Here is a 23912-nt window from a genome sequence, read left to right on the forward strand (position 1 = left end):
CTACAAGAAAAGCAAAGCTTTCACATATAATATTGGTCTCTAAGGTTAATAAGCCGCAAGAGAAGCTAAGCTTTCACATATAAAGTTGAGATTTTTTTCCCATGTTACACTTTAGGATATATCACACAAATGTGCCAGTAAAATTTTTAGAAGAGTCCAGTGACTTGTTCTCAAAGTTTTCCATAAATAAATTAGCTACTGCAGAGGGGAGAGAGCTTCCCATAGCACTACATCAATTTGCTCCTAATAACTATATGAGTGTCTGACTTCTGGGTTCGAAATGCTTCTAAATGGCTAGTCATCAAATGCACTGTGATTTAAGAAATTCATCGTACATTCTCGCACGTAGTTCAACTTGCGTAAAAGGAAATTTACTTTGAAAATAACACTTTTCAAACCAACATTCATTCACAATATTTTCCGGCGACCTGTTAGAAATAGGTTCATTTCAGTAGTCGTCAGAGCGCCAGATAACAGGCGCCACCATGCTTTGGCAGTTGCTATGACACAGGAAGCCCATATGTTCATACGTGTAAAACATTAAAAGATCTTACATTATGTCATAAAAGAAAAGAGACCTCAGAGGATTCTCCAAGAGCATCGGAATTTCGTGAACCATATTAAAATTGCACATGTAAAGTGGATACTTAAAGAGCACATTCGTATGTCCAGATTCCCAATGAAGTAGGCCTCGACCTATTTTCTTTGAGTACCAGTACTGTATTAATTTACTTTTGATTCTTTATTATGGCATAACGCCATACATGCTAGAAGATGAAAATGTGCACTTGAAATGCAGCGAGCAGTTGAAATTAGCCAATAGTGTGGAACTAAACACTGTTTCAAACACATCGACTGCCTCAGAGTAAAAGATTAATAAAAACCAAATTTCTTTAGAAAACTGACAAAAATAAAAATAACTATATCGTTCTACAAGGCGATAAAGGCATGGCTGTCAGAAAAGTGGAAATAAAATAAAATCTGGAACTAATAACATATATTAGCCTTCCGTAATTATCTGAACATATTTTAATTCCCGGCCACAGAAATCCATTTTGTTTTCATTTGACATGAGAGCAGTAAACGAAGAGGAAACAGCAAAATCACTAAATGTAAACACGGGTCACGCAGAGACTACGCACTTCCCCACTACAACTCAGACTGCTCTGCGCATCAGCCTCGGATCTACGATATTTCCAAGCCGGGGGAATACTAAGATTGTGGTGACCCCCCTCCCAGCCCCCCCCCCCCCCCCTCCATCGTGTTTGAGATACGTCAAAAATTTTAAAAAATCGAATTTTCAAAACTATGTTCATTTTGTAGCACACATCTTTCTGAAGAGTCTGATACACAAAACATATATGTTTGAGGAAATGTAAGACATGATATTTGGTCTTTAGTGTGCCAGAGTGCAATACCGCCCCGCTTCACACAGCATTCTTTTATCGACGTCACTATTTCGCTCCATGGAATTGAATCATGTATATTTTGTACTGGATGCCATCAAACTATATCCACGACAGTAGAAATTAAAATGTCCTGTGCTGCCTCTCCTGCTCCCAGTTTCCTGGTTCGACATCTTGCCCCTCTTAAAAAAATCTCGCAATTACTACTGGATGGGATTATGTGTAATCGGGAGAACAAGAACTCTTCAGAAAATTTGCACTCTTTAGTGCCTATTAGCTTATAACTTTGTTAGGGTGACAAAATTAAATATAGGATACATAAAACCAGTGGAGACAAGAGACAAGCAATACAGTACACATTTCTTCAACCCTTAGCTCCTAGCATTGTTTTCCTTCTTATCTTGCTACAGCTTTACATGGCGTGCTTTCCTTTCTGTGAAAGGATCTATTACCTCATCAAACTTCATCAAACATTTTGCTACATGAAAAATCGAAATATTGTTGTCTAATACTGCGTAAGCTGTTAATACAAATAGTATCCAAGACTGGTATGGTTTCTCGATATGCTTACGTCTATTTTGTCACTGTATGCTGGATAAAAAAAAAAAATAGGCCTTTCTAACACTGCAGAAATTGTAAGACACACAAAATAAATGAGACTATTTTGGCACAAATGGTCATTTTTATAACACGACAGAATATAATTCACGAAGACCAACGTAAAATGCCTATTAGGCCTACTACAACCAAAAAGCTTTATGTTAGAAAATAGTTTCACATTTCATTCATATGCTCCAGTTTCTCGAGCACGAGATCGAAAAGTAGTAGTAAGAGATTTTTATATAAATTTAGAATCGTCACACTCTTCCATAATTTGTGTCATGTCCCCATTTCCTCTCCTTCCTCGTTCTAATAAACAGTGTTGTCATCACTAATTCTGGAACTATTTCTGCCTTTGTCAAAACTTATTCACCAGTTAACTCCACTAACCCTGCCAGAATCACCGGTTTAGTTATCCCTGATTATTCTCCAGTTAGGCGTTATGTTCGTTCAAACCATTTTCCGCATTACTTCCAGAACAGAACTTACGCGGCTGCTAGAAGGGGACTGTACAACTGGCGCTTACTAGTGTAGCGATCTGCCCAAACATTTTCTGACAAAATTTCATTTTCCTGGATACACCGAGAAGATAATACATAATCTTTCTTACCTGTTATTCCTGTTAGTCATTTATTTCCACTCTGGTAGTCTGACTCTATGAATTTCCCTAGTAATTATAAGAGCGCTGATCATTCGCAAAACCCAAACAACATAATCAGACAGCGATTGGCGTTCACTTGTTCGGCTTTACTCTACTCAGCTTGTATAGCCCGGTCCCCTTTTGCCTGCAGAAAGTTTATTTCTAGATGCAACAAGGATTCCCCTGACAGACATCATGTACATTATGGACGCATTCAAAACTCAACTTATGATTTTTTTTCTTTTCTTTTACTATGGGACCAAACTGCTCATGTCGTCGGTAACTAGGCTTACACACTACTTTAACCTAACTTAAACTAACTTACGCTAAGGACAACACATACATCCGTATCAGAGGAAGGATCCAAACCTCCGACAGGGGGAGCCGCGCGAACCGTGGCAAGTCGCCTCAGACCCCACACGGCTACTACCCCGCACGGCTTATTATTCATTCAGAAATTAACTTATAGGGTGTGTTCAAAAATCAACAGGGATGCGAATCAAAATCATATGAGTAATCTATAGACCAACATGGGCTGGATGCTAAGTGCTTTGTGAAACAAGCTTTTTTTCTCCTCAAGAATATAAATTTGGTGCCCCCACCCTCTCTCATAGATCCGGGCCTGCTGCGCATGCATGAATCTGGCATCTTGGGCGTGGCAGTAAAATTTTCCCCGGTAGCATCTAGCTGCAACTGCTTACACAGCCATCAGAGACATTTCTGCAGCCAGAAACAGGAGAAGGTACTACACATACGCCACTCAACTGCGCATGTGCATGAGCCCGCTCGTAACTGCTAAGACTAATCTAATGTAAACCATTGTGACATCACGCTCATCAGAGGCAATTTGTTGTTATCAAGCATTGCATAGTCTTCGTAAAGCCTTTTAACACGCTTTGCTGTTGGCAAACATTTGTATGAGCACTGTGGTTTTCTGTTGTATATGGCACATTTCCTTTGCAATTTATGTTTTACTTTCGTTTTTTTCTCATTCACATTTCATTGTTGCAGTATTATTCTGCAGTAGTGGGAACAGTAATATCCTTTGTTAGAGTATCGATTCTTACCAGTCAAAATTACAAAAATTTAACTGCAAACTAAAACAACAAAAAATTCCCAGAATTCTATAAAATTCTAAGGTTTTTCCCGGTTTTCTCCTGGATGAAAAAATTCCCAGGTTGTATACATCCTGACCTTAACTGAATATTTGTGAATCATTTGAATGATGTGTACACCATACTTTGTAACATGATAAAAATTAACAGTTCCTGGTTTCTTCTTTCCTTATTCACTGACTGCTACTTCAGGATGAAGTGTGCCAGAATAATGACAGCCTTATTCTTTTTCACCGGCAGCACTGTGGGGATGCATACAGGTTTACCAGTCTTTTTCAAGATTATGATGGAATATAAGTCAGAATTGTCGCTCTTCATCCACTTGGGGACTTTTGGACAAATCTCTCTCATTTTTCATTAACAATGTTTTCTTCTGTTGAAGTTTCTGGCTAGCTGAAGAGATGTGAAGTTATCTGTTGTCACATTCCCACATTCTCTTCTTGATTTATAGATGGCTCCATCAGATAAGGAATTATGTACTCTTCTAATGGCTGGTCATGAGGTAGGCCTCTCATTACCAATATAAAGGAAGCCATTGCAAATGTACTGGAGTACCACAGCTCGGAACAACATTTCATCAAAACAGTGGAATCTGATATGTTCACAAGCTCTGTCTGTTGTCATTGTATCCCTGATAAAATTAGGTCCTCAAGAATGTGATGAAATGTCACGCAAGGAAATACCTTTAGCCCAAAAGGCACCTCTGGCATACAGGATGCCAATCATTGTCTCAAATTTCTTCAATGATATGGTACAAGCGATATTTTTTATTTCATTCCAAGCATTTGATCCTGATAAGCATGGTATGACCATCCCAGCGAAGAACACACTCCTAGAAAATTTAGACACAAAAGTGACACCAGCAGAGCATTTGATACATAAAAAAATGGTATGGCTGACACACTGTAATGTTTATAAACCTCCACCACAGAAATGACCCTCACGTGTTTTATCCAAGGCTTAACACCCGGCAGTGTACACCAGCGATTTTAATTCTCACTACACTAGATGGGGCTATCCAAGATCTACAGCTGTAGGCATTACATTAACTGACTGGGCAGACAACCAGAATCTACACCTCCTGTTCAAACACAAGGATGGAGTGACCTTTAAATCAAATGTGTGAGGCACAACTTTGATACCTGATCGTACCTTTGCCATTTGCAGAGCCACCCCATGCAAGCTACAAGGATCATCAAGGCATTCCCAAGGAGCCAACACTTCTTGGTAATTTTAGAGCTTGGGCAATCAATCTCTAACATAAAAGCCAGACACCCCCCCCCCCCCCAAATCACACACACTGGAATAAATATCAAACCTACATTGAGAAGACGATACATCTAATGCCAACGACACCTGAGAACTACACAAGATTCACAAATCTGGTACACAAAGTGGCCCTAAATGCTGTTCTTCATGAGGTTAGAAAGGAATACACCCCTGCTGGAGGGAAGAGCGTGAAATACTAACGTGCACTTTGGAAAAGCAAGGATCACAAGACCGTAGAACAACTGGTCAATGTTATGAATGAAGAATGCAGAAGCAGGTGCAAGAAGGCAATGGATAGCCTAAATTTTATGCATTCCAGCAGAAAGATCTTGGGCCTGCTCTGGAAATTAGGCAGTGCCATGGAACCTCACAGCCGATCCTTGGCTCTAGTCGCCTGAAATAGCAGCTGTCCTGAAACAGACTTCTACAATCCCACTTAAATCAGCTGAAAAAAAGAATTTCCAAACACCTGAACAGTATACTGCGTAATAATCCAACCAATATGGGCACTGTGAAAGAGGTGGAAATGGAAGCTATTACCGAGGCCTTGAAGCAAAAGAACACAGGAAAAGCAGCCTAACTTAATGAAATCCTGCTAGAATTCATGAAGGAACTGGCAATTTTAGGAAGAAGGTGGGTGGCCAAACTCTGCAGGGAATGCATCAGAAAGGGAGCCCTCCCTAATACCCGGAAAGAAGTAAAAGGCATCCAAGTGCTGAAACCCAAGAAGACTAACAGCCTACGATGCACTTCCTATGAAATATTCAAGAGAATATTATGGACGGGATTAACTCCATATATGGAAGCCAACCTCCCCACATAAAGAGGGTTTTTGAGCAGGTGGAAATTGTGATCAAGTGTTATCCTTCAAAGGCCTGGTTCTCTTAGATCTTACACCAGCTTATGACACATTATCATGGTATGTATGCAGGGGAGGGGGGAGGAGGAGGGGGGGAGGAGGAAAGTATTTTTCCCCACATTTCCCGGTTACAAATGCACTTTTTCCCATGTGAAAACACACTTTTCCCTTGTCATCTGACAGAGACTTCCCTCTGGAGCTGTAAAACTTGTCAATCCTTTGAATGGTAAAGGTTTCATACACTGGCATAGAACTCTGAAAGCAGTTTGTTGTTACGAAGTATTAAATAGTCTTCATCCTTAAGTCTTCGACATATTTTGCTTTGAAAGACACTTCTGTGTGCACTGTGTTTTGACGTCATAAATGGCACACTTCCTTTGTGACTTTGATGTTATTCCCTCATTATGTTTTATTGCTGAAGTATTATTCTGCAGTAGCAGGCTAAAGTTAAATTCTTTGTTAGGGTATTAGTTCTTACCAACCAGTGGAAGTTGCAAAAATTCCACTGAAAACTAAAACAATGAAAAATTTGTGGAATTTTAAAAAATTCTGTGGTTTTTCTGGGACAGTTGTCCTGGGCATATAACCGTGATTATGGATCGAGGGGCTACTGCTTATAACCGTGATTATGGATCGAGGGGCTACTGCTTAAGTTAAATAAATGCAGTAAGAATGAAATGTTACTCAAAAATGTGCAACAGAGACATAACAATCAATATTTTACTTCACAACACAAAGCTCTGACTAATGGCGAGCCACAGGGTTCGGCATTAGCACCCATTTATTTTTATCTATATATTGCTCATATGTAAGAACCGAATTACACAAATTGTCATATGCACATGACCCTGCCATCAATCATCAAAGTAAAAACTTTGACGATCTTGACAAAATATTGAATGCAGACCTAGAAGTATGGAACACCTACCACTCCAAGTGCATTTACATCCAAACCCTACCAAAATGACCAGAGCCATAATACACCTGAACAATAGACACACAGAAACAAAACCGCAGCTCTCTATGAATGACCAATGCATTAGACATAAGAATGAAATCAGATTGCATTCTAATGTTTAACTCACATCTAGAAGATAGAAAACAGACATAAAAATCCCATAATGCTATTCCGTCATAACTGACTGGAACGGCATGGGGTTGTGGAGCTAGCACATTTGATGATTTCAGTACTAGCCTTATCTACAGTGTGGCTGATACAACCTACAATTCCCTATACACCAAGATGCAGTACTTACAAAAAGACAAATTCAGATCACTTTCATGGAAAATCGGCAAAGAACTGCAAGACTTCAACTCTAAGACAGCTTGGAAAGAACTATGGCTGTAAGTGGAACCAAATTTGGTGGACAACCCCCACAAGATGATCAATGGATCCAATCCTTTTTTGGAAATCGTGGAATACTTTGAACTGTGTCAGAACAGGTGTTCATAGATGTAAACAACTGATGAACAAATGGAGTCTATCAGACAACCCTGAATGTGTGTTAGGTTAAATCTAGCCAATGGATCATTTACATGTGTATGAAGTGTGAGGGAGGCCAAGGACACACACACACACACACACACACACACACACACACACACACACACACACACACAAATAATTGTGTGATGATTGCCTTTGTAAATGCCGAACAACTAAATAAACAAGTATTGTTACATGTATCTTTTAGAATGTACAACACTAACTCATAAGACAGAAGTCCACAGGCACCGATGATGTAGTGATCTGCACTTTGTGGTAGGAGTATGCAGTAGGCCCTTTTCTTCAGTATGTTCAAATCACCCCTTCTCAAGGCAACAGTATGTCAACAATCTACCATTCCATTCCATCTCTAACAACCATTTTCACTATTGCACCTGCTGGCTCTTCAAAGGATTCAGATGGGGAGCCATCTACTGAAGGTAACACTTCATCAATCTGGCTATCTTTTTCAGTTGCCTTTGGTAGAAAAATCATATGAACCCCATAAGCCACTTTCCAATTCAGTATGCGAGTTCTCCAAAATCCAAAAATCTCTTCATTAGCAAGATCACACTGATAACATAAATAATAATGCCTGTACAGGCAAAAAACATTTTCTGATGAGGTGAGCAACAAACACATACATAATATGTCTGAAATTTATGATACAATTTTCAGCATGGAAACTTTTCTGACAATGCACACATCATTCAAGAAATCATAAAAATTCAGCAAACTGTAGTACACTACTGTAAAAAGGAGGAAATGTTCTGGAAGGTTTTGTGGCCAAATGCTAAAAACTGAATTAGTTATTGCAAAAATAAAAGTTGACATGTCTTTTGCCCCCTTCACTGGTCTAGGTTAAGCTACAAATAACTACAGTATCAAAAGTCAACAGCTCCAAACATGTTTTATTCAATAAATCTGAACTCCATCTTCCCAAAAAGATGATACACTAATCACATACATTCTAGTTTGTATAAAGACAAAATAAAATGTACGTTTAATGTGAAGAAAAAAGAAATTAAGAATCCAAAATAAGAAATTCTGTTCAGAATAATAAATGTTTGAAACACTGGCCATGTGTTCAGTATAACAAATGTAATGGCAGTTCTAGTGGTTTTTACCTTGAGCCAATACACAGGTATGTGCAACAACAGTCACGGCTGTGCTAATTTCAGAGGAAGTGACTGCTTTCTTTTTGCATAGCTCATAGCATAAGACAGTACAGGCAGGGGGTTTATGTGCAGCAACTTGCCTTCCCGCAGCACCTCACATTTGCTCTATAGCAACACGTAAGACTGGAGAATGAACTACGTGCAGAAATGTTTGTTGCTGGACTTTTTCCACAAGACAATACTAATGTGATATTACTTTATTATCTAAGATCCAATTATCAATTATTGATCCTGTAAAGTGATTTACACAAACATCTGAAACAACACTGGGCACAACTAGTGCAGCCATATTGTTGTCTGTGCATTTGTCTGTTCAGTTGGCATCAAGCCATGCCAGCATGAAGTCCGTGTTGTTCCCACTATTTCACAAAATAAAAAAAAATAAAAAATTAAAAAAAGTTTTAAATGCGTGCCACAATTGAAAATCCCACAAGTTGAGAAGTGCAGCCAGTGATAAGGCTGCACTTTTTGCATTTTATTGTTTTGGACACGTCTGCGTGCATGTTTTACTTGTTTCACGCATTCGTTTGCACTCCATAGATGCAGTAATATTGTAGAGGGCCTTGGAATCGACAGGCGGCGCGCATGCTACAGTAACTGGCGCATGCGCGTCTTGCGGCACTTTTACGTATAAATAGTGCGACTTGCACTAGCAATCTCCAGTGTCAAACACTCGCCTGAAGATGGCTGTAAGGTTGTCAGCCGAAATATCGTGGAAAGAAGTCAATGAGATCCGGCTGCAATCCCAAAATCTTGTGGAATATTTGTCTGAATTGGTTGCGGGACATCTTTTTGCCAAATATCGCTGTGTCTATCAACGGATTCGTTGGCCAATAAGCACTGATCCTTGCCTTTTTTTTTAACAATTCCCATAACGATAGCAAGCCTAAACCATTTTCTAAGTTCGGGTCCAGTAACATCGGGAAATTTGGTATTTTTATAATCCAGTTTCCTTCTACTGCAATTTTGACTGTAGTACTTTTTGGTTTCGTTGCTAATATATTCAATGAGATTGTTCCCAATATATAATCATACAATATACCCTCGACACTGTATCTTTGGGAAATATGTTTGGACTTGGGGATCCTTCAAATTTATTATTGGTCCTCAGTAAATCAAAGTCCGACCACTGTGCACTGTCTTCTTCGTCTGATTCAGCCGAATCAGTTGGCAATCATAGCGTTCGCCGAATTCTTCTTGGACGTATTTCACTATCTTCCTATGATTCTGCTTCACTTTCTTTTTCTTTTTTTTTTTTAATATCCAATGTCTTCTTCCCAATCGGCCAAGTCGTCCAGAACATCAGACAAGACGTCCGCGCATTCATCATAAATAATCCTATTGTCTCTTTCGTCCGCCATGATGAAAGGGCACAAGTACTTATAAAAAGAAAACACTTGTTGATGTGGGTAACTTATTGCTACCTAAACAAAACACCAACAAAATGCAAAAGATACTAACGTGCTGTCACCAGCCACTGCGCGATACTATGCAGACGACACCACTGTTGTTTCGTCGGCCATTTACCGCTATTTCGCGCACGACACCACTGTGGTGTCACTGGATGGCATAGTGTTAATATCATTTTGAAAGTCCAGAAGGTGATAACAGAACCCATGAGCAACATGTTCAAACCACCAACAATGACAAATGGCAACAGTGAAAGAACAAGACTAGGTTTTTCCATGTGTGTCATCATAAAACCAAGAAACATGTGTTATAACCAAATTCATAATCTACGTTCCACTGTGAAATGCATTTGGATGTGAATCAAATGAAAGTAAAAAGATCATCATACACTATGTGATGCGAAACATCCGGACACCCCCAAAAACATACGTTTTTCATATTAGTTGCATCATGCTGCCACCTACTGCCAGACACTCCATGTCAGCAACCTCAGTAGTCATTAGACATCGCGAGAGAGCAGATGGGGTGCTCTGTGGATCTCAAAGACTTCAAACGTAATCAGGTAACTGGGTTTCACTTGTGTCATACGTCTGTACATGAGATTTCCACACTCCTAAACATCCCTAGGTCCACTGTTTCCAATTTGATAGTAAAGTGGAAATGGGAGGGGACATGTACAGCACAAAAGCTTACAGGTCGACCTCATCTGTTGACTGACCAACCGCCGACAGTTGAAGAGGGTCGTAGTGTATAATAGGCAGACATCTACCCAGACCATCACACAGGAATTCCAAACTGCATCAGGATCCATTGCATGTACTATGACTAGTTAGGCGGGAGGTGAGAGGTGAGAGAACTTGGATTTTATGGTCGAGCTGTTACTCGTAAGCCACACATCACATTGGTAAACGCAAAACAATGTCTCGCTTGGTGTAAGGAGCGTAAACATTGGACGATTGAACAGTGGAAAAACTGTTGTGTGGAGTGACCAATCACAGTACACAATGTGGTGATTCGATGGCAGGGTGTGGGTGTGGCAAATGCCCAGTGAATGTCATCTGCCAACGTGTGTAGTGCCAACAGTATAATTCGGAGGCTGTGGTGGTATTAAGGCGTGGTCGTGTTTTTTATGGAAGGGACTTGCACCCCTTGTTGTTTTGTGTGGCACTATCACAGCACAGGCCTACATTGATGTTTTATGCACCTTCTTGCTTACCACTGTTGAAGAGCAATTCGGGGATGGTGATTGCATCTCTCGACACGATCGAGCACCTGTTCATAATGCACAGCCTGTGGCGGAGTTGTTATATGACAATAACATTCCTGTAATGGTCTGGCCTCCACAGAGTTCTGACCAGAATCCTACAGAATACCTTTGGGTTGTTTTGGGACGCTGACTTCACGCCAGGCGTCACCGACTGACACTGATACCTCTCCTCAGTGCAGCTCTCTGTGAAGAATGGGCTGCCGTTCCCCAAGAAACCTCCCAGCACCTGATTGAACGTATGCCTGTGAGAGTGGAAGCTGTCATCAAGGCTAAGAGTGGGCCAACACCATACTGAATTCCAGCATTACCGATGGAGGGCATCACAAACTTTTAAGTCATTTTCAGCCAGGTGTCCGGATACTTTTGATCACATAGTGTATATAAGAGCATGCCATGTAATGTTATCCCAAGAACATGCATTTCATTAAACAACATATTTTTAAGAACCCAACACACGTAATTTTAACACAAACCTCAGGTTCTCCAGTGTTCAGATTTGTCTGTATCAGTATTTTTCCTATTCGAATGTCTTTACAAACATCACAGACGGCTTGTTCCATCGTTTCACCAGCTCTCAAAATTGATACTCCACATATCTTTTCAGTAGCACTCTTTTTACCAGTATATTGTGTTCCTTGTGGTGTCTCAACTATATGCTCCTGAAATGCAAAGAGTAAAATTTTATTTCACTACCAGATTTTGAATTAAGTCAAATCAATTAAACTCACCAACCACTATTTAGGGTATATTTCTCTATAATCACTTAAAGTTGGTCTCAGAATTCATACAAAATTCTAAAACTAATAAACCTATGTATATTTTATCAGCAACAAATTAACATGTGATGGCATACCCAATCACAATTGGCTATTTTTCCTAACTAGCAGCAGAATGCTAGTTTCAATTTCTTCCACTACTGTCCCTGAAAGAACATTCAGGCATCTCCACCCTTTTTTTAAAAAAATAAAACATAAAAAGGATTAAATCCCAAGTGGTAAAGTTCAGTAAAAATGCAAGTTGTTATAGTTCGTCTTTGATGAAACAGCACTACAAGGGGCTTGAAACAAAAACCCCTTGAAAAATTGAAGACAGCAGCACTAGAGTTCCTATAATACACTCCTGACTACATTCAGTAATGTTCCACCACTCTGGGTGTTGATAACCAGCAAATATGAGTAAATGACAAAATTAAGAGTAAATAATAGTCTTAGTTTGCAGTTTTATATATATCACACACATCACGGTGGTTTGAAAAGTTCTTGGAATCACCACGAGGGGTCAGCATTAGCGCAACAAGTTGTTCACGTGAATTCATTGGTCTGTTGCCTGGAAACACGTGCCACATCAGTGCCCTTGGGAGAGAGTTGTGGCGGTGATGTGGCTCTGTTGTTGTTCCTGCATAGTGATTTGAGAAGATTGGGGGGGGGGATCTAGATTCTAGTATTGATTAAGTACTTCGTAAAGAAAGGTATGAAAGCAAAGGACATTTAGCCAATTTTCCAGAATACACTGAGGACTCTGCTCCTTCATATTCATCTGTTGCCAAGTGGACAAATGAATTTAAATTTGGTCAGGAGAGCTTAGATGGTGATCTGCGCAGTGGTCGGCCAAGATGTCGCTACTCCAGAAATCATTGCAAAAGTGCACAAAATGATCATGGAGGATCGCTGATTGAAAGTGTGTGAAATTCCTCATGCTTGTCAGATGTCATCTGAAAGGGTATATCACATTTTAACTGAAGAATCAGAAATGAAAAAAATTATCTGAAAGATGGGTGCTGCGACTCTTGATGCTGGATCAAAAACGCATGAGAATTGACGTATCAGAACAATATTTGGCCCATTTTAGCAGAAAGGAACAAGATTTTTTGCACCACTCAGTGACCACAGATGAAACTTTGGTACACTACTATACCCCAGGGACAAAATAACAGTCAAAGCAGCGGGAACATGCTGATTCTCCACCACCAAAGAAAGCAAAGACAATGCCTTTGGCTGGAAAGGTCATAGCATCAAATGTTCTGGTGTTCTGGGATGTGAAGGGGTTCTGTTTGAAGATTATCTCCCCACTGGGCAAAAAATTACTGGAATATACTATCCTAACCTCCTGGACGAATTGCAACAAAAGATACACGAAAAAAGGCCAGGTTTAGTGAGGAAAAAGGTCATCTTCCATCAAGACAATGTGCGCCTGCACACATGTGCCATCTCCATGGCAAATTACACAAACTAAAGTATGAATTGTTGCCACACCCACATTATTCACCTGATATGACTCCAATCAGACTTCCACCTCTTCCCAAAACTGAAAATTTTTCTTGGTGGATGAAGATTAAATTCAAGCAAAGAATTGATAGACGGAGTTGACAACTACTTTGCAGGTCTGGAGGAAACTCATTTTCAAGATGGGATCAAGGGACTGGAACATCGTTGGACTAAGTGTATTAATCTACAATGAGACTACATTGAAAAATAAAACAAATTCAGTGATGAAAGTACTCTTTTCTATTTCATTCCAAGAACTTTTCAAACCACCTTCATGTATCCCACAGGAACATCGGAATGAGAGCATATAGACGATCAGTTTCCCTTCTCCATACATAACTGAAGTATGACAATTTGCTAAATTTGCTTGAAGTACCCTTCTGTTATGCACTGTGCAGTGACTTGTGGAGTATATATGTAAATATAGTAGATGTAGAAGTCTCACACAGATGAATAAGATCTATGGAACTGTCTTATGCCCTTATTTTCTGTCGTTTTTGCAGTTTTTCTTTTTTTTCTGTACGATAATACAGTTCTAGCAGCTGAAAGGTCATTAAAATGTGCATCAGGATACATTTTGTAGCATAACAGTCACTATTCTGATAGAACGACTTGCACAATATGTCAGCATGCTTACGACCACACTGTTTCACTTTCACCTCCAGTACATGTTCGAAATGAGTGTTGTAATGGAAAATTGGCACAAACTAGTACTGTGGTGACTGGCTGTTCAAATGGTTCAAATGGCTCTGAGCACTATGGGACTTAACATCTATGGTCATCAGTCCCCTAGAACTTAGAACTACTTAAACCTAACTAACCTAAGGACATCACACAACACCCAGTCATCACGGGGCAGAGAAAATCCCTGACCCCACCGGGAATTGAACCCGGGAACCCAGGCGTGGGAAGCGAGAACGCTACCTCACGACCACGAGCTGCGGACAACTAGATGTATATTTGTTGTTTAATGAGGTACTGTTTACATGGCACTAGAGCAGTTGCTACTTAACTACATGCTTCATTAGTTTAAATATCCTTCCACAGCTAATTTTTGTTTGCGTGCAGAGAGAGAGAGAGAGAGAGAGAGAGGAGAGAGAGAGAGAGAGAGAGAGAGAGAGAGAGAGAGAGAGAGAGAGTGTGTGTGTGTGTGTGTGTGTGTGTGTGTGTGTGTGTGTGAGAGAGATTGTCCTCTGAATTGGGAATTTTCCCTCCACTCTACCACTATAGGAACAGACAGGAAAATAGTCATATTTAGTAATAGAAACCATCTAACATGACAAGAAAACTTCCAAATAATTCAGGAGCCAATAAGATAAACGAAACACTTATTTAATACCAGGCCATAAATTTAACGCTTTTCTAGTAAATTTGCTTTAACAGAGTAATAACTTTTGTGCACGTAGAATTTCGGGGGCACGGGTGCAAACACTCCCACTCGGTCAGTTTTTGTGTGTGTGTGTGTGTGTGTGTGTGTGTGTGTGTGTGTGTGTGTTCCACTGCTGCCACTTGGTTGGTTGATTTTTTTATTGACTCCTTTATATTATATTACCAATAATTTGTCTTTTAACTAAATATTCCAGAATTCAAATCAAAAACAGCTGCCAACATAAGTAACTTAGAACTAGATATCCTTGGTGTTGTGAAGCAACTTAAATCACTCAATGAAGGTAAGTCTTCTGGTCCAGATTTTATACCAATTAAGTTCCTTTCAGAGTACGGCAATGGAAGACTCCTTGCTTAACTGCCAAGAGAACAACTAAACTGACGAAAGATCCACGCTTCAAGAGTGGAAGGTTACACACCTCATACGAATACTCAAGAAAAGAAATGGGAGTCATCCATTTAATTAAACGCCCATATCACTGATGTCAATTTGCAGTAGGCTTTTGGAATATGTATACTGTGTTCAAACATTATGAATTACCTTGAAGAAAATGATTTATTAACAAATAGCCAATGCAGATTCAGTAATATCTTTCTTGTGAAGCACAACAAAAGCTATTTATTCACACCATGCAATGAGTGCTATTGACAAGAGATCTGAAATTGATTCCATATTTTTAGATTTCCAGGTGCTTTCTGACAGTTCCTCACAAGCGACTCCTAATCAAATTGCATCTCTATGGAGTACTGTCTCAGATTTGTGATTTCCTGTCAGAGGGGTCAGAGTTCATAGAAACCAATGTAAGATCATCAAGTAAAACAGAAATGATATCTGGTGTTCCCAAAGAAGTGTTATAGGCCCTCTGCTACTCCTAATCAATATAAATGAGTTAGCAGACAATCTGAGCAGCCCTCAGATTTTTTGGAGATGCTGTCATTTACTGTCTAGTAAAGTCGTCAGAAGATCAAAATCAATTTCAAATTGATTTGGACAAGATATCTATATGGTGCACAAAACAGCAACTGACTCTAAATAATGAAAAATGTGAAGTCATCCACATGGGTATTGAAAGGAATCCATTAATGTTTGATTACACAATAAACGACACAAACCTAAAGATTATCAGTTCAACTGGATACTACGGATTACAATTACGAAGAGCTGAAATTGGAATGATCACACAGATAATGTGGGGAAGACAAATCTAAGGCAATTTTATTGGCAGAACACTTAGAGGCAACAGATCTTCTAAACATACTACCTACATTATGCTTGTCTGTCCTCTTCTGAAATATTGCTGCATGATATAGGACCCTTGATTGATGGAGGACACTGAAAAAGTTCAAAGAAGGGCAGCTCATTTTATATTAGTGCAATATGGTGGGGAGGGGGAGTAACAAATGATATATGAATTGGGTGGCAGTCATTAAAACAATGTCTTTTTCATTGCGATGAGATCTTGTCACGAAATTTCAATCAACATATTTTGTTTACATCCCATTACGTAGGCAAAAATGATCATCAACAAAATAAGAGCTCACATGGAAAGATTTAAGTGTTTGCACCCCCCTATTTGCACAACAATTAGTGACAGGCATGTATTCTTGCCCTCTGGGATGTGGGTAATTATCTCCTTGCCTCCTGTGTAAGGTAGCACTATGCTCACCAGTTAAAATAAATCCCACACAATTTCCTTCACACGCACCAATAACAGTCACCACAATATCACAAACAACTTCTCTCTGTTTACAGTTTATTCTACACATGCCAATAAGCATGTTCGATTAACCAATTATACTTATTCCCAGTTGACACACAACATAGATCAACAAAGTTTTGCTACCTTCTCCCACATTATTTTCTAGTTACTCAGAACGTATGCTCTAGAAAACTAAACAAACGACAGATCTTAGTTTGTTCTGATGTGTCCAATATCAAGTGAAATATTCACAACAACACAACACTTTATTCACCACAGCACAACACTTCTTGCAAAAGAATCCTCTCACATTGTTTGTGACTGCATGTCATAGACTACAGAAAAAAAACATTTACACATTTGGAGTGAAAACAGAAGTCCTCTGTTTAACATCACATTATAAGATGTTATTTCACAACTCTCATTTTCTTACCTTAAATGGTAGCAGTGACAACGCAAATTCGATGACAAGACGAATTAGCCTCTTTGAATAAAATATAAATTCATCCCTTGGTGTGTCTTTATTACGAATAAATGTATGCAATCCTTTCACCTGCGGTGTTGAAGGAAGCAAGAAAACAGATTCTGGAAGTGGCTGTCCAATGTATGAATGTGCCAGCTGTTCTCTTACTTTGAATCCTCTCTGAAACATATTAGAATATAATTACATTTGAAAAGATTGAATCACAAAAATGCAGAAACTTTTTGTCTAAAAGCAGGAAGACTAAATGTTTACTCATCTACTATGTTGGAGTTGTTCAACATACTACTCATTCCCTTTCTAAGTTTTCCCCTTAATCTTGGAAAAGAGAATGCACTGTGCTGCAATGCTGCAACATTCCTTATGCTAGAGTACACTGACCATTATTAAAATTGCATCACCTACATAAAATGGTCTGAATTAATCAAAACATATGTAGGTCAGGATTTCATCATGATAACATCACAGACCATTTTTATTTATTTCAACTCCTTGTATGTTGTCTGTCAATATTAGAGCCAAAGCATTCAGAAGACCAAGCTTTGAATGAAGAGCCAGAAAGATGGGGTACCCACCTGCATGTGGGATAATGCGTATAAAGCTCCACAACCACATTGTTGGGGCAGTGCATTACATAAAATTAAAGTATAGGCAAATCTAGTTCAACTTACATGGAGGTGATGTAGGATAGTGGATTCCTTCCATGAGGAAAGGAAGGAGGAATGCCAAGTAATCTTCTTGTTGTTGCAGTATTTAATATAGGACAGTGGACATGTTTGTATGGGTGCACGACGACAAGGTCTTTAGCGACTGCGTGAAAACAGATTGAGACGCGTGTCAGTAAAATACACAAAACATGAAGCTAAAACAGCACATAAAAGACAGGTAGCAAAAGTTGGGAAAACTATGTGCATGCCCGCACAGAACCACGGAACAAATTATTGTGTCAATAGTAAAACATTAATGACATAGGAATTATTTTTAGGGCACGAAACTGCTACGGTCAGCACCAGTTCTGTGGCTTAGTGAAGGGCAAAAAACCAAAATTTAAATCACCAGCAATGGGAGTGAAACTCAAGGAGGAGAGAAACTAAAAACGGAAGAAAATCTTAGAAAACTGCGATTTAAGGGGGGTTGTTTTCCCAAAAAGAGCATTGAATATTGATGTCATCTCACTGACACAAACTCAAGTACGCAATCAGCTGAGCACATGTCATCTGCTAAAAGGGAATATACAGGGTGAGTCACCTAACGTTACTGCTGGATGTATTTCGTATACCACATTAAATACTGACGAACCGATTCCACAGAACAAACATGAGGAGAGGGGCTAGTGTAATTGTTTAATACAAACCATACAAAAACGCACGGAAGTATGTTTTTTAACACAAACCTATGTTTTTTTAAATGGAACTACGTTAGTTTTGTTAGCACATCTGAACATACAAACAAATACGTAATCAGTGCCGTTTGTTGCATTGTAAAATGTTAATTACATCCGGAGAAATTGTAACCTAAAGTTGACGCTTGAAACCTCAAGACGTTCAGTTGCGTGTTGTAACAAACACGGGCCACGGTCGGCGAGCCGCATCTGCAGGGACATGTTTACGATGACAACCGTGTTTACAAGTGTGGCTGTAGTGCACTGTTGTGGTTTGGTCTAGCTGTCGCAATGTCCGCATGTTGCGAACTGTAGTACACCGTGTTACCAGACATCTGTGATAGTGTAGTGTTGTAGGAACTGTGACCATGGTGTATTCGAACTCTGAAAAGACGGAGATGATACTCATCTATGGCGAGTGTCGACGAAATGCAGCTGAAGCCTGCAGGGTGTATGCAGAACGGTACCCGGACAGAGAGCATCCAACGAGCCGCACATTGCAAAACATCTACCGCCAACTGTATGCAACAGGTATGGTCGTAGCACGCAAACGGGTCCGTAACAGGCCCATCACAGGAGAAGCGGGTGCCGTTGGTGTGTTAGCTGCTGTTGCCATGAACACACACATGAGTACACGGGACATTGCTAGAGCCTGTGGACTGAGTCAAAGTAGTGTCACATGCATACTGCATCGACACCACTTTCACCCGTTTCATGCGTCGCTACATCAGCAATTACATGGTGATGACTTTAATCATCGAGTGCAATTCTGTCAATGGGCATTAACAGAGAATGCGTTGCAATTCTACCAGTATACCGATGAAGCGGGTTTCACAAACCACAGGACAGTGAATCTACGGAACATGCATTACTGGTCCGTGGACAATCCTCGCTGGCTCAGACAGGTAGAGCGACAGTGACTGTGGACTGTAAATGTATGGTGCGGAATCATTGGGGACCACCTCATTGGTCCTCACTTCATTCCAGGGGCCCAAACAGCTGCAACATACATCACATTTCTACAGAATGATCTGCCAATGTTGCTCGAAAATGTCCCACTGGAAACGCCTCGACGTATGTGGTATCAGCATGATGGTGCACCTGCACATTCCGCAATTAACACTAGGCTGACCCTTGACAGGATGTTCGACGGGCATTTCACAGGACGTGGAGGACGCATAAATTGGCCAGCCCGTTCTCCTGATCTTACACCTCTGGACTTCTTTCTGTGGGGTACGTTAAAGGAGAATGTGTACCGTGATGTGCCTACAGCCCCAGAGGATATGAAACAACGTATTGCGGCAACCTGCGGCGACATTACACCAGATGTACTGCGGCGTGTACGACATTCATTACGCCAGAGATTGCAATTGTGTGCAGCAAATGATGGCCACCACGTTGAACATCTATTGGCCTGACATGTCGGGACACACTCTATTCCACTCCGTAATTGAAAACGGAAACCACGTGTGTATGTGTATCTCACCCCTCATGGTAATGTATTTGTGCGTCAGTGAAGAAGACCAATAACAAGGTGTTAGCATGTGGACATAATGTGCTGTTCCAGTCTCTTCTGTACCTAAGGTCCATCACCGTTCCCTTTGGATCCCTACGTAATTCGGTGCTCTCCGATACACACGATCTAACAGCGGAGGAGTGGTACTCAAGCGTCAACTTTAGGTTACAATATCTCCGGATTTAATTAACATTTTACAATGCAACAAACTGCACTGATTACGTATTTGTTTATATGTTCAGATGTGCTAACAAAACTAACAGGGTTCCATTTAAAAAAACATAGGCTTGTGTTAAAAAACATACTTCCGTGCATTTTTTTTTACGGTTTGTATTAACCAATTACACTAGCCCCTCTCCTCACGTTCGGTCTGTGGAATCGATTTGTCAGTATTTGATGTGGTTTACGAAATATATCCAGCGGTAATGTTAGCTGGCTCACCCTGTATATCAGGCAACAGCTGTAAACGGGAGCACAGCAGATTAAATTAAGGGCACTGAAGTAAAAGGTGTCTCACTGTCCACAGTTGAGAGCAGTGGGGACAAAGCGGAGGAGGATCACCACTTAAAAGATGTTAGTGGCTAAAAACATAGTGCCCAATCCAGAGTCTAGTTAAAATTACCTCCTCCCGACGCCGAGGCCGGGAGGAAGATGTCCAAGCACAGGAAAGAGGTTTTCTGTCCCGTAATTTATTATCGGGAAGTGCAGACCAATGCTTGTGTGATAAAAGAGCAACATGGCAGCATAGAACACTCTGGAGATCAGCAAAGGGAACCATGCGAACAGCGAGCCGAGGAAGGGAGACTGCAGCCATTGCCACTATATAGGCTGCCTAATTTCCGTGGATACCAACATGCCCTGGGTTTCAGAGGAATGCCACAGAGACACCGCTCAAGAGGCGCATGTGGAGGCAGTCCTGAATCCAGTGGACCAGAGGGTGTACGGCATAAACAGCTTGGATGTTTAGAAGAGAGCTGAGCGAATTCAAGCATATAATATACAGTATCAGCTTATGGTGAAGGATGTATTGGACAGCGTGGAGAACAGCATAAAGCTCTGCAGTAAAACCAAAACATTGGTCACGAAGCTAAAATCCAATAGGGGTGTCGCCAACAATATAGGCACTCCCAACACTGCAGGTGGTCTCTGAGCTGTCAGCATAAATAAATGTGGCATCCTCCACTTAGGCGCATAGAGCATCAAATGTCCTACGATAAACTATGGGGGAGGGGGGTGTACTATCCTTGAGAAGCTGGCAAAGATCACCGAGAAGGCAGGTCCAGGGGCACCAATCCCCCTTTTGTCAAGAAAGTTTTAGGGGATTGGAAGGAAGGGGAACGTAGCAGTTGACGGAAGCAGCCTCCCGGTGGTAGTAGAGAGGAAGGGCAGCCTGCATACCCTAAATTCAAGGCGGCGTTGAAAAAAAGGGCATGGGTCGGATGAGCAGGCATGGAAGATAGATGACTAGCATAACAACTCAAAAAGGACAGCTCGCCAATTGGACAGTGGGGCTTCAGCAGTCTCAGCATAAAGGCTCTCCACGGGTCTGGTGCAAAAAGCTTCAGACTCTAAACACAATCCATAGTGGTGCACAGGGTCTAGACACCGAAGAATAGATGGCCATGTAGAGGAGTAGATTATGCTTCCATAGTCCAATTTCGAGTAGACTAAGGAGCGACATAGGTGGAGGAGGACCACTCTGTCTGCTTCCCAGGAGGCACCACTCAGAACACAGAGGGTGTTGAGGGATCGCAGACAGTGAGCCGAAAGATATGAAACATGGGAAGACCAGAACAGTTTTCTGTCAAACATAAGTCACAAGAATTTGGCAGCATCCATTAATGGAAGATCAAGAGGGTTTAGATGTACGCAAGGTGGATAAAACTCCATACAACACCAAAAATTTATACAGACAGTCATACTGGAAGAAAATCTGAAGCCGGTTTCGATGCTCCACGAGTCGAGGCGATCGAGACATCCTTTAAGACATCATTCAAGAAGGCTGGTCCTTTGAGATCTGCAGTAGATTGTAAAATCATTGACAAAGAGGGAGCCTGAGACATCAGGAAGGAGACAATTCATAATTGGATTTATGGCAGTGGCAAACAGTACAACACTTACCATGGAAACCTGGCGCACCCCATTTTCTTGGGTGAAAGTACGGGAGAAAGTAGTGTTCACCCGCACCTTAAATGTATGCTCTATCATAAATTCATGGCTGAAAAGGGTTAGCCGACCTCGAAAGCCCCAAGAGAACAGTGTGCGGTGGATGCCTGTCCTCCAACAGGTATCGTATGCCCTCTCCAGATCAAAAAACATAGCTACCATTTGGCATTTCCTGAGAAAATTGTTCATGATACAAGTGGAGAGAGCAACAAAATGGTCAAATGCAGAACAATGTTTTTGGAATACGCATTGGGCAGGAGTTGAAAGGTTTCGGGACCCCAGCCACCCGCCTAAATAGCAACTTATCATGCACTCCAAAACCTTACATACATTACTTTTGAGAGAGATGGGATGATAGCTAGAGGGGAGACATTTGTCCTTTCCAGGTTTTCCTATCTTCTGGGAAAGGTACTGTCAGTCCAGATTCGATTATAAAGGTGAAGGAGGTACTGCAGACTATGGTCTGATAAATGCAGCAACATTTGGATGTGGATGGCATCCGTTCCTGGGGCAGAAGAGCGAGAGGAAGAGAGTGCGTGTTGGAGTTATTGCATGGAAAAAACGGTACTATAGCATTGGCAATTTTGAGAGGAGAAAGCAAGAGGTCGTACTTCTGCTGCTCGTTTCTGCAGGTGAAAGACTCGTGGGCAAGTTGAAGAGCTCAAAATGTCAGCCAAGTGTTAACCCAATGAGTTATAAATTGCAACTCGATCCACTAAGGTATCTAGCGTGACAGTTAGCCCAGAGATCGGGGGAGAAACTAGATGTGCCAGATAACCACAGAGTTCGACTCCAACCTACAGACGAGGGAGTGAATGTGCTAAAGGAGCTGGTAAAGAAGTCCCAGCCTGCCTTCTTGCTATCGAGGATGATGCAACGGCAACACGCATGTGACTGCTTATAGCAGATACAATTAGGCAACGTAAGATGATGGTGGGAAACACTATGAGCACATCTCTACTCAGATATTGCGTCATGGCACACCTCGTTCCATCAAGGAACTGGTGGGTTCTGGGACAAAGGGCAGGTACAAGGTATTGAACGTTCTGTGGCTGTAACAATAATTTCCGCAACATGATTGACCTGATCATTTATGCTAGGAAACTGACTGTCATCAAATGTTGCTAGAGAAGACATAAGTGTCCAATCAGTTTGGGCAAACTGCCAGCGTCTTGGGCACATATATGGCAGTTGTGTGCTCTAATCTAGGGACACGTGCAAAATCGTCACTTGAGTGTATGCCAGCAAGAGCAAACCATTAAAAGTGCCGAACTAGCTGAACAGCACCGACCAGAAGGTCCAAATGAGAGTAGGTTGATGTGAAGCCAGACAAAAAAACTAGGTTCCCTAGTGTTGAGGCAAACAAGATCTGCTTGGTGGAAGATGTCAATCAATAGGGGACCTGTCAGACAAGGACGTGGAGATCCCCAAAGCTGGTGGTGGGTGTTGAAGTCCCCAACAAGCAAATAGGGGGGTGGGTGCTGACCAAGGAGATGAAGGAGATTGGCTCTTGCCATTGCTGTGGACGATGGAATGTATATGGTACAGAGAGAAGTTGTATCCAGAAGGAGAAAGACTTACAGCAACAGCTTGGAAGCAACTGTTTAAGGGGATTGGGTGATGATGGATATTATCATGAAGAAGAATCATAAGTTCCCCATGTGCCGGAGCTCCATCAACAGAGGGGAGGTCAAAACAGACTGATTGGAAATGAGGGAAGACAAAGCAAACATGTGGATGTAGCTTTGTTTCCTGAAGACAGAAGACCACCAGGGAGAAGGATCTTAA

The 23912-nt window shown here is 41.0% G+C and overlaps 1 protein-coding gene across 2 annotated transcripts in view; it reads right to left on the reverse strand.

Annotated features, from left to right (window-relative positions):
• Window positions 1-23912, reverse strand: part of LOC124606778 (uridine-cytidine kinase-like 1) — a 120901-nt gene that overhangs the window by 6242 nt on the left and 90747 nt on the right. For both annotated transcript variants that reach the window (XM_047138837.1, XM_047138836.1), the window contains exons 8-9: window positions 17014-17223; window positions 11704-11889 (exon numbers count right to left, since the gene is read on the reverse strand). In XM_047138837.1, the coding sequence (XP_046994793.1) occupies window positions 11704-11889; window positions 17014-17223 (396 nt within the window). The remainder of the gene's footprint in view (window positions 1-11703; window positions 11890-17013; window positions 17224-23912) is intronic.

The sequence above is a fragment of the Schistocerca americana genome, chromosome 3 (genome assembly GCF_021461395.2).
Source record: "Schistocerca americana isolate TAMUIC-IGC-003095 chromosome 3, iqSchAmer2.1, whole genome shotgun sequence".
NCBI classification, from domain to species: domain Eukaryota; kingdom Metazoa; phylum Arthropoda; class Insecta; order Orthoptera; family Acrididae; genus Schistocerca; species Schistocerca americana.